The following is a 12,500-nucleotide window of genomic DNA, read 5'->3' on the forward strand; positions in this document are numbered from 1 at the left end:
GGAAGACAGAGGCCGTAATTTCAAATTCTAAGTCCTTCCATATTTGGAGCAAATATTATGCTCTCCCTCTCTTTCAATGCACACACTAGTATTTTTTTTTTTTTTTCGTTGCTCTGCTCACCTGTAGTATTTGTTCTTGGGTGGCAGGATCCCAGGTCCCTCCATGCGAACATACACATCTTCCAGGTTGAAGCTGAAGGGGTTGGTAAACTCCACCGTCACCGTCATCTCTTCACTCAATTTGGCCATGCCGGACACCTGCAGTCCACGCAGAGTCAAAAATAAAGTAAGAAAAAGCAGAAAAAACAACTCAAATCAACACAGAAACATTCTACAGGCGATAGTGCAATATGCTGTAAGATAATCAGCTAATTTTACAATAAGTACGAATCACTTATGTATCTCGGTGTTTTTTTTGTTTTGTTTTGTTTTGTTTGGGGTTTTTTTGTCATTGTTGTTTGTTTGTTTTGCTGGCATCTGCACAGCAACTGCAACATGAACATAATCAAACACTTCCAGTTACAACACCCAAAGGAAGGGAACAAATATGCCCCATAGAACTCTAATGTGCATCTGTGCAAATTAACTGAAAGCTCAAATGACGATGCTTGGCACAAGTGTATTGATAATCGCGATATATTGATATTAGGGTATCTACAATGTCTAAAGTTGCCCTGAAAGCCCACATATAGAGTGCATAAATGTTATATCTTCAATTTAGATAGTTTTGGCTTGTGTTGGATCAAACAAGGAGGTTTCCATCTTTTCAACACGCTGAGTTGTGAATGTTTTCTGTATGGAGAGTTACAGAGATGTGATTAGCTAAACCAGACTGTGCGACCATAATTTTATAACCGTCCGACCTTGACAGAGAGTTTGGGGTTGTGCATGGTGACGACTTTCATGGCGGTGACGATCTGGCCGGTCTCCTTGACCTTCCCTGTGACTATGAAGTGGAGGTTGGCCTGTTCCACCAGCTGCTTCATGTAGCTCTCAGAGCGGACCTGCATCACCTCCTTCATGGCTGCAGCACAAACATGAACACATTTTTAGGGTTTGTTCCACTCCCAGCCCCAGTTTTAGCTTTGCTGCAGGTCACAGTAATGAAAACTGGCTTCCTCTGGACACTTGTGAACATTTCTGAACATCAAGTTAATTATTGTTTATTATTGGTGTGGATATTTGAAAGAGAGTCAGTTTGGTTCATGACTCACTAGCTGGCGATACCCTTTAAGACCAATTTTTCTTTTTTGGAGGAATTCAATTTGATTTGAAGAGGAAGTGCAGTAATCCTTTTTTCTTTGACATGTGGAAGAAAAATCAAATAACAGATATGCTTATGAATTATTTATTCTATAAGAGCCCATAGTATTCTGTTAGATTGCGATGATGTTGGATATTTTTCTTTAAGATTCACAAAGGATTTGGTTTGAAATATTTCATATCAGTTCAGACCAAGTCAGCAATTCATTCTGTTTATCTCTATCAGCAGATTGATTTGGTTGAATCATTTGTATGTGTGATACATCGTTGCAAAGAATAAATTGTTAAATGCTTACTTTTTAAGGTTTTTCACAGAAATCTAGTTAAATTATATTGTTTTGCTGACTTTTTCAAATAGTGTTGATATTATTCTTGATATTGTAGTTGATAATGCTCTTTGTTTTGGCCCATTGGTGGTGAAGGAATATTGTGGAAAGACAATGCAAATTTGGTGGGGATTTCTCCTGAGCTTTGGTGTATTTGTGGTGTTTATTTCATTTGGATAATAGACAGTCGACTCACTGCTGTTGGGTTCAATCTTCACTCTGGGGGTCTTGAACAGGAAATCCGCGCTGCTCACTCCAGTGTAATACACCACGCTCCCGCTGATGTAGGCATCCACATTGCGGATCTGGTCGCTGCGGTTGATGAACTCCAGGCTGAGCTCGAAGTCATCGCCCACGCTGATCTCCAGCGAGGGCAGGACCAGGTCCACGTCGGCCTCAGGGAACTCGGACTTCTCTCTCTGACAGCCGTACTCCTCCGCCTTCTCCATGACGGTGCGCTCCTCGGTGCTGCCTGGGTCCCAGCATGCAAGGAGGATTGTGGTAAATCATACTGACAGCAACTTTGCTTGTAACTTTGCACAAACACACTCAAAAATATGTTTTTCTTCTGCTCATGTCCCCTAAAATGTCCAACCTTGATGATACTGACTTCTGTGCAAAGTTTGCCAGGAAAGCATTTAATTTCAAACTACATTTGACATCATCAAGTCATTTTCAAAATGTAAGTAGTGAATATATATATATATATATATATATATATATATATATATAAAATCCATATGATACTTGTGTAAATGTGTTTGGGGGAAATGAAATATAAACTTGACCTGGTGACATTTTGCTAATAATGGAGATGCATTTCTTTTCATAGCATCTTTTTAAAACTCTAATAGAATTTAAAGTGATTATTGATTCCGTTCAAAACTACTTTTTAAAGCTTAAAGGCAATATTTTTTTTTTACATCTCCACCCATTGAGACACCATAGACTTTCCATATATTCCTAAATTAATATCAGGTGTTATAGTTACTGGTGCGAAATTTTCTTTTCCACATGATGGGAACCAGTGTTAAAATAGTTTATATATGAAGACCATCCTCCTCCGCTATAAATCCCCTTTGATTCTTTTTCTGTCAGAGGTACTTCTCCGTCCTCTCTGACCTTCAGGAAACTTGTACTGCTCGGTGATGTCGCGGCTCGTCTCCAGGCCGGGGGCTTTGGTCAGAATCATGCGGCCGACGTGGGCACGGTTCACTTTGACTGGTTCCAGGGTGCCGTCTCTCCTCCGGGAATAAAACACCACATCACTGTTCACCTGAGGGGAGAGAGGGAAAATACTGTCAGTGACACCATGGTCCAGCTACAACAGGAAAAATAGGTGAAAAAAAAATAGGTCACAATATTGAAATTGATACCAAGAGACTGTTTAAAGGTACTGACCTCAGCAAACACAAAGGCGGCATCGAATGGGAAGCATATCTGACCGTGTTTGATGGCCTGGATCGATGCAGGACCACACCTGTACATCCCTTGGAGGATAATGGATTAATAGATTAGATATCGATTACAAAGGAGAGCTCAATTACACACCCATTTCTTTTCTAAAATCATACACATTTTGGAGGTAACATTGAAATCTGATATTCCTCTGTCAATATTTCTACCTTCAAAAAACAAACACCTGTGTGGACAAACATCCCCTTGAGTCAAGTTTTTTTTTTTTTTTTAAGGTGTGGGTCTCATTTTGACCACAAACTCTGTATTCACTGTCATTACCATCGCTGGTCTCCTGCGGCGTAGCGTCCACCGCCTGCCAGCCTCCAAACCCTGGTGGCAGGTCTGGTCTGGACATGTGGCACTCATTCCAGCAGTGGTAGTTCCTATTGGCAGACCAGATCATTTAAGACAACAGTATGGAAAGAAGGATGATAAAAGCCCAGTTTCATCATTTATTTTAAAAATGATGTGTTACCAATTGAGAAACAATAAGGAACTATTTAGGAATTATTGAGAAAATATGTCTCTGATGTGAAAATACCTGCAGTAATAATTACTCTGGTGATAAGTGTAGCTGGCTGGTGTTTGCAGCGACTGCTTGGACAGTTTTTATCTGATTTGGACCAAACTTGGCATCTTGGTTAGGGGTCAGGTAAGAACTTGAACTATAGGATGTTTTTTCAGACCAGTTAAGGTCAAGCAGGGATATCACAGTTTGCCATATATAATAATATGCAGTCCGTATGTACTAGAACAGCACATGTCACAGGTGTGAGACCTCTCTAAGTGCATTTCTAGCTTAAGTAATATTTTCACATTTAGTCTTTTATCCCTTTCATGCATAGCGGTCACTACAGTGGACAGCTGTTTAAAAGTAATTTTCTCCTAAATGCAATGGTTTCTATGGCGGAATTGCATATCAGCTGTTAGAATGCTCTCTGCTGCTCCCCTCCATTGAGGTTTATGAAGATACTGTCAATTCTCGTTGCTGAAAACATATTAATACTAGTAGAATGACATGGTAATACCTGCATCCTGAAAGAAGTATGGAGACTTACAGAAATTTTCATGCCTTAAGAAGTGTAAAAACACATAAGAAAAAAATCTGGACTCAGGCTTTCATAGTTCATGCATGAAAGGGTTAATTTGCTTCGTCAAACAGTTGTCAGAATCTGGGAGAAAGTTTATATATGGCACTAAGTATCATTTAATCAAAGGAAAATATGTTAGTGTCCTCATTAAAACCAATGGGTATTTCTAGCTGTAAGCTTAATCAGCCTGAACAGCCTCAAAATGTCCCTGCAGTTCATTTGTATTTGCTTGCATTTTGAGCCTAAAATCTAAAATGGCTCTAAAATGGGCTCTGTTGTGTGTAGAAACCAGACATTCAAAATATAAATAAATATAATTCAAAATATAATTCTGTTGTTACAATCAATTAAGAAGCTGATCACTTCTAAGTCATGATTTCCTTTAATTAAATGAAAATGGCTGCAGTAACATCTTGAGGCCATTCAAGCTAAAGTTATAGGCCAATTTCCTGAAGGCATTGTTGTCGGTGAGGAGAAAATAACACTGAAACCTTTCCCAGTGTTGTGGTCAGTGTCTAGCGATAAAAAATAAACCAGACAACAACAGCAATTCAAAACGTCAAGGTACAGTAGCTCTTTAAAGAGGAGGGAAACTGACCAAATGGAGTCCAAGGTGCTTTTTTTGTCGATCCTGCCGTTCTCATCCAGGATGATGTCAGTCTTCAGGTTGCCATTGTTGTCATGGGCAGAGTAGAAGTTGGTGACCACCCGGGCGGGGATGCCCAGACAGCGCAGGACTGGGGACAAAGAGCCAAAAACAGGGACAACAGTTAATGACAGATGAAGTGAGGAGAAGAATACGACAGAACACAACACAATAGAATTGGAAAACCCATAAAAATGAGAATGAAGAGAGTAACGGTATGCCTATTAAATTTAATTTTTGATATGACAGTGTTTTGAATTGCATTGTCATAAAGCTCACCTGGTATATAAGACCACAGTCAACTTTAAAGTGGGAAAAATGTAATTTAATGGGGTTTTAATTCTATAGCAAGAACACGAATAAAGATTTAGCAGCTTTGACACAAACTGAATAACCACATCTGGTGCCATCATGGAGGTCCAGAGGAAAACTGGCTGGGTGCAAATGATGAATAAATATATATAACAGCTTGGCAGGAAATACTTGTTTGGGTGTGAGTCATTCAAGGTATGTTATAAGAATAGTCTGTAAGTTTAAAACACACCTGTGAACTCCTCTAGGGTCACATTATAGAATAAATAAATTGTAAAATGTTCCCTTGGATTATCTCTCTGTACCGTATGCCCTCAGACTTTGAATCCTCATGAATTTGCAAGCCTTGCTTTCATATTAGCCTACTTTTTTCTTCGAAGAGAGCAGACTGCACAATTAAATTTTCAGACGGCAATATAGCATCAGCAAAGTAAATCCAATTTTTCTAGATTCAAGGATTATGCTTGAATTGTGGAGATTTCGGTTGTTTTTAAATTGTGCTGCTCATTCAATCCATCGGTTACCAAGCCCCCTGTGGAGTCATGGTTTAAAAACACATTTTCCTAACTGGGAATACAGCACAAAACAGCACAAAAATAACCGTATGTATTCAGATCTCATCGGCTGGCAATGTTCTACATTTAGTTCAGAGCCTCTGTTGTCCAAGAGCTGGCTGCTAGGAGCTTTGTCATGCAACCTGAGCAGAAACCAGGTCTTACAGCTGTTGAAGACGGCAGCGTAGACCCAGCACTGGGCGAAGCAGACGGGCATCTTGCTGGAGGAATAGTTGAGGAGGATCTCAGTGCTGCCGGTCCAGGAAGTGGGAGCCACTCCATAGGTATAGTCTCCACTCCAGTTACCCACCAGCACACCTTCATCATCACGGGAGTTCAGCTGGGCGGGACAGAGAGCAGAGTGCAAGACATTTATACTTTTGACAACATGTAATATATAGAATTATTGTAAGTGTTGTGAAGGATCAGTGGGATATACATCAATTATTACTTAATAAATGACTGAAATGACTGAAATAATGACTGATATATTGCCATATGGTGCCAAATGACTATCTTTGCACAAATGACCACTACACTTCCATACATTGGCTTTTATTATAGATTTAAGGGCACACTCATCGATTTTGGTTATATAGAACAAAAGCGCCTCCAGAATCTAAACTTTCCACCCAAACACATACTGCAAGAGCAAAGACAACTGAGAGGGGCGCTTTTTCTTGTTTTTGCACCGTTTGTCTCAAACGCTAGAGAAACTCTGACTGAAAATCAGAGAATGAGCCTTTAAAGCATCCCCACTAGCTTTAACATGTTACTGTTCATCTTGTATATCCAGTGAAGCAGTCGACTGTATGTCTGTGCTTTATGGGAGATATATTGGCTGTGTTTTCTCACCATGGCAGACGCCTTCCTGGCCACTTTGATTGGGTCTCCTCTGTTGGTGATGGGCATCTCCGCTCTGTCCATGATATACAGACAGGCATCCAGGACTCCATAGTCAAACTAGAAACAACCAAATATTTAAAAAAGTGTCTACAGCTGGCATTACAAATTACAAAATGCAACATAGTGACTGTATGAATCGAATTGTAATCTGTTGTGACATGATCATATTATGATCATATTAACTTTGTCTTCTATATCTATAACCATAGATTTTAGGAGTTTTTTGTATTGTTCGCATGGTTTGAATAATAGACATTATTGTTTGCAGTTTTGAAGAAGTGTGTTTTTCTGCCAGTAATATAATTGCTGAAGCAGGCATGGCTGCTTCAGGTTTCACTAAGCTGAATATTATACTTTTTTTTGCCCCTGTAAACTGAAATATTGGCTTTGGTCTTGATTTTATAGATCAAAATATTGATTTTTATTGTAGTATCTTTGGCAGATTGGGAACTTATACAAGCTTTCACTCTTTTTTTAAGAAAGGTTTTCTATACCTGTCCATAGTTCCAGGTTCTCTCAGACACGTCATCGTAGGCTCCGTGGTAAATGATTCCCATCTCGTTCATCACACACTCGTCCCTCTCTTCCTCGTCATCCAGAAACACTGCGTCAGCTGAGGAAAACAGCACATTTAGCCCATTAAGACACATTAAACAGGCATATCCTATGCGAGTTTGCGTCAACACCCCTTTTTTCTTATTTCTAGCGTCCTCCTTCATCTTCTTTTAGGCTACGTTTACACGTACACGGGTATTTTTAAAAACGGCGACATTTCCCTTCGTTTGTGCCCTTCGTTTACACGCAAACGGCGAATTCGCCTCTGAAAACGATTCTTTCTAAAAACTCCGGCAAAAGTGGAGATTTAGGAAAACTCCTGTTTCGCGTTTGCATGTAAACTGAGAAAAACGGAGAAATACAGAGTTTCAGGCAGCCGACGTCACGTGCCAAAAGTGCGCACAATGTTTACATTTGGCTATGGTGATCATAGACATGATATACGTATATTATGTCTATAATGGTGATGATCATGGATGCATTCACAGTAGCAGTCGCATTTCTGTCCATATGTTTGCATTTTCAATTACAGCAGCTTTTTTATATAGAGGAGCAGAGATGAATAAGGGCTCGGAGGTCAGTCTCCTCCCTCCAACACAGAGAGCCAGCACCGCTTGGGTCCGACCTGGGCAGACTGCTGTCTGGTTTGGCTTCTGATTGGCTTGCATGGTGTTCTCCTTCTTCCTACCCCACCGCCCATAGGCTTGGGGTAGTTATGATGGCGCTCAACGGCGTATTTATGCGGGTTGATGTAAACGGAAACTTTTTTGAAAACGATGCCGTGTGCACGCTGTTATTTTGGAAAACGGAGGGAGGGAAATATTTGTTTCTCAAAATACCCGACTACGTGTAAACGTAGCCTTACTGATGCCTAAGAAAGAGTGCACACCCGAAATGCATTGCATAGGTTAATGTATGCATGTATGTTTACTGAGTCATTATTTGTTGGTCAGTTGCTCTTAATGTGCTTTTTATTTTCTAGAGCTGAAAGGCCTCCACCCACTTTTTTGGCATGCTGAGGACAAAATTCAGGTGTTACACCAGCCTCTGTGTTTGTGGACCTACTCTGTATCTTGGATAGGCCTACTTCAGCCTGCCAAAACATATACTTGTGAAGTTTGAGTCATAGTGAAGTCTGAGTATATTTTTACAAAATTACAATACCAGTACCCTTACAGAGGAAGTGATAGCACGAAAATGATTAATTTAATATCTGTCAAGTGAGTTAAATAATTCATAAACTGTGATCCACTCCTCTTACATCACAGATTTTAGGGGTTAGATAACTCACACTGCTGCTTTGATTTAGTTCGCTGTAAAACTGAGTATCACTACTGAGGCCTTGGCTGACCTCTACGTTGAAAGAAAGAAGTTCAAATGTGGAACTGAAACCCAACTCAACTCATAGAATTAAAATAAAAATATGTTTTAACAACACATTTCCAGCTCAGTAGTTGAATAACTTTTTTGAAAATGTCCCAATGCATGGCTGAGACTAAAACCAACCTGCCACCCAGGGATTGAAGAGGATGTAAACATCTCTGCTCTTCTCCCGCCTGGTTCTGCGGATGCCGTAGGGTGTCACCACGGCGACGTACAGGCGGTACTTCCCCACGTGGCAGTCCGGAGCCGGGGTGATGCCCATGGTGACCACGTTGTTGGAGCTGTCCACGACACGGCCCGCCCATGAGCTTTGACGCTCCTTGGTGGGAAAGACGGGTATGTAGGTGCCCTTGCTGTACTCAGGGCTGGACCCTGGATGTGAGAATGTGAGACAGTACGAGTTGAATGACATTACATTGAGAAATAAGAGTGGTGTTCAAGTTGAATGAAGCCACCTTGACTGGAGGGTAATTTAAAATGAGCACCTGATCGGTATTTTTAACATAATCACTTCAAAATCGGTGAAATCACTTCATTTCTTAAAGTAGAAGGGACAATCCAGTTTTCTTTATTGAGACGGGACAACGTACAACAAAGTAACACCTAAGGGGCAACAGGATGGAGTCTTTCGTAGAGTTTGATCTTCGTTTGACACTGACAGCATCTAAAGATCCCATCTGCTTGACGTTTTTATTGGAAGCACGTTCCAGTTCCAGGAGTATCTATAGTCTCACAACATGTTGTCTTGTCTTGCACTCTGCAAAGTTACCTGCCCTGGCTTTAACGAAGTTCTGGTGTTTTTATCTTCACTGGTGGGAAAACCTAACCCTGTGTGTGGCAGTGAGCAACCCTACTTAACTTCACCCCGATTAAAACAAATAAATCTTGGTCTGAGTGGACAATTTGCTTGTGTCATGTTACATAATTTCTGGGTAATGAAGTCCTTCAAGCTGTTTACGCTTGTAACAGTGTATGACCATGTGATCCACAGGTGATTAAAAACAACCTTTTCTGCAGGATTGAGAGTTCTCCCTCACACTACAGAATGCTGGATCTCACCAATGACAAACTCCACAGCGAACTTGTCCTCATTGGGTTTGTAGGGCCGGTTGAAGGTGATCTTGATCTGGAACTCCTGTCCTCTGCGGACGATGAGGAAGTCAGAGCCGTACAGGCTTGTGTGGTGCTCCATCTTGTTGGTCTCATCTGGCCTCTTCAGCATGTCCACCTCCCAGATGTCCAGATACTCTGGATGGACAGAGAGCAAGAGAAAAACAGATGGACATAAAACAGATTTACATATACAAGCAGAAAGAAACATGAAAAACTTCACCAGTTGAACTGAAAGATTCACAGCCTTTGCATTCACTAAAATCGATATGTTTGAATGTACTGATGAGCACAAACGGAAGCTGTGATGTAATGGATACTTGTGATTTTTTCCATTAAAGGGTTTGTCACGCAGCAGATTTTTTGGGAAAACCTATGAACAGATATCCATGAAATTTTTGTTGACAGACAGATCTGAGCCATGGAACAACTGATTTTGTTTTGGTAAGCATTAAGACCCGGGAATTCTGCTATAAATATGAGCATTGATTCCAAATTGATTGATCCAAATCTGTGTGGCCACACTGATCTATGAAGTCTGTCCATCAGCATCTGTTGTTAATAATTTTTAATCATTTTGAGGGTCTGTTTGCTGATGACACCTCCATCTCTGTTGGCTTTGTGTCCGTTTTGAAAGACATAAAACTACAGAGAACCTGAACTTTTTCAAACTGACAGAGACGTCACTATTCATTTAGTCAGTGGTTCAAAGTGTCTTCATGTTGACATCCATGTTGGTGCATCCAGATTCTGACATTGCACCAAAGGAAATCCAAAACAAATGGGCAGACGTGCTGCAGACTCTCCATCAGATCTCGCACAGAGGCTTAATGGTTTGTTCGCAGGGTCAAAAAATCAGTCGCTTTTGCATTTATGTGTTAAAAATTATTTCTTTGGGTGTAACAGCAAGACAGAAGAAGTCGTCCAGGTGCCTTAAAGATATTTTACAGTCTAGAAATCATGCCGAGGCACAAAAGGACCAATTCGAAAAATTGAGTTGTAGATGGGCCTATGTAGCCTATCAAAAAGCTTCAGTGGTGCTGTGTGTAACCCCTCCCCTAACACACCTACACACACATCCCACCAAATCCACCACTATTCTTGGCAGTCTTCTCTGTCAGTATGACAATCAATCAACCACAAAAACCCCAGTCACTGCATTCATAAACTCAACTGTCACAGCTGGATATTTTTACGATAAGACAGAGCGGAGCGTGACGACAAGCTCCAGGAAGTCGGTGTCTGTTTCACAAAAACTTTCTTCTTTGGATGTCATTCATGTGTCAGTCATGTGCAAAGTCTACTGGAAACTGTGTCATTGTGGGGGAGAGGAATTATCTTAGCCTAGAAGAGCAGTGCTATCTCTGGATGTGTGCTCCAGCTGTTTCCTCCCCTTTTGCTTTCTTTTTCTTTTAAAGGAACACAATATTTTTTTTTTTCTGACTTACCAAAACTGAGACAAGATGTTCGTTTAACCTCTGTATGTCCACTCGTTCGATTTTACAGTTTTTTTCTCTCTTTTTGTCTATGCACATAAAATAGCAAATCATGTTGTTCTGCTGCTTTAACATGAAGGCAGGGCTTGTAAGTTTCCTTCGAAAGGCAGAGGGCATCGTGTGTGTATTCTTGTGCTCACTTTGGTGCTCTGTGGGAGAAACTGCCCTAAGTACAGGATGGCTAATTTGTGTAAACTACCTTTAGGCTAATCCAGCATGACAGAGCTGCCACAGCTTAGCCTTTTGGGTGTTGCATGTACTGTACACTGATATCACATGTACAGCAGCTTTCTATTATTCACTCCAGTGGTTTTCATAGTGGGGTTCAGGGACCCTCAGGGGTCCTTGAGGGGCTTCCCTCAGCAAAATGAGGAATGGTTTAATTTCACCATGATTTAATTCACTAGAAAAGTTATGATATGAAATTATTAATATAATTATTTTAACATTATGTTTTAATCTCCCCTCCCTGACTCTATTTTTCAGTGATCAAGTATGATATGCATACAATTTGATAGTTAATACAAACCAAATTATCTTTTTATATCGGGGTCTCGGAGCAAATAACTTCACATGGGGGTCCAGAACATGAAAATATTTTAAAAACCCTGCTTTAAACTGCAGGAGTCACAGTGATTCCAGCAACTCCCACAAATAGAAACAGAAGTGACTCCAGAAATTTGGAATACATGAACCATGCAACAAGGACATAAACATATCAGCACATTCTGCTCTGACACACAAGCTCACACGCTCCCAATATGTTTTCCTCACCAGTCAGAGGTGGATATCCTCTGGGTCCCGGTGCAACAAAGTAGTCATACTCAGGTATGTCTGCTGTGTCGGAGTTGGAGCTGGAGATGGGGACTGCGTTGCGGCCGCGGTTGGACACCTTGGGGCGGGGGCCAGAGGGGGCAGGAGGGGGAGAGGTGGGAGTGGCGGTAGTGGCTTGGTCAGACATGGTGGTGACAGGTTCAGGTTTCCCTCACAGGCCTGCGAGAGAGGAAGAGAAGGAGACTGTTGCACCACAAAAGCCTGTGAAAATTCTTATGGATGGCGACTTCAGTATCTGGCAAATGTGAAGTGTTTCTTGCAACATATTTACCGAAAGCAATGCCTAAGATTTGTTGAGAACACATACATTTTTATCATGGTCATCCTCAGTGATGGTAATAATTTGTGTTCAATCATATCTATGTGAAAAATACAGGAAAAAAAGGATAATTGTGCATCTTGAGTTCATGGTTCTTTAATATGTGTGTATCGGTGTGTCCCATCTGTTTAGCTGCTCACACACCCATGAAAATCCACACCTGGATTCATGTCAAAAGTTTGCATGTGAACAATTAGTAACTGCTGCCATCTTCCACTTGAAATAATAATAATAAGGCTTCAGTTTC

At 40.8% G+C, this 12,500-nt stretch overlaps 1 protein-coding gene across 1 annotated transcript in view; it reads right to left on the minus strand.

Annotated features, from left to right (window-relative positions):
- The window catches only part of f13a1b (coagulation factor XIII, A1 polypeptide b), an 18,370-nt gene that overhangs the window by 2,883 nt on the left and 2,987 nt on the right, over window positions 1–12,500 (minus strand). Inside the window, exons 2-14 of the mRNA XM_030075812.1 lie at window positions 11,875–12,093; window positions 9,554–9,742; window positions 8,618–8,866; window positions 7,051–7,169; window positions 6,506–6,613; window positions 5,816–5,990; window positions 4,737–4,875; window positions 3,327–3,430; window positions 2,991–3,079; window positions 2,712–2,865; window positions 1,786–2,061; window positions 864–1,024; window positions 122–258 (exon numbers count right to left, since the gene is read on the minus strand). Of these exons, the coding sequence (XP_029931672.1) occupies window positions 122–258; window positions 864–1,024; window positions 1,786–2,061; window positions 2,712–2,865; window positions 2,991–3,079; window positions 3,327–3,430; window positions 4,737–4,875; window positions 5,816–5,990; window positions 6,506–6,613; window positions 7,051–7,169; window positions 8,618–8,866; window positions 9,554–9,742; window positions 11,875–12,061 (2,087 nt within the window). The 5' untranslated portion in view covers window positions 12,062–12,093. The remainder of the gene's footprint in view (window positions 1–121; window positions 259–863; window positions 1,025–1,785; window positions 2,062–2,711; window positions 2,866–2,990; window positions 3,080–3,326; window positions 3,431–4,736; window positions 4,876–5,815; window positions 5,991–6,505; window positions 6,614–7,050; window positions 7,170–8,617; window positions 8,867–9,553; window positions 9,743–11,874; window positions 12,094–12,500) is intronic.

This window comes from Myripristis murdjan, chromosome 18, assembly GCF_902150065.1.
Source record: "Myripristis murdjan chromosome 18, fMyrMur1.1, whole genome shotgun sequence".
NCBI lineage: Eukaryota > Metazoa > Chordata > Actinopteri > Holocentriformes > Holocentridae > Myripristis > Myripristis murdjan.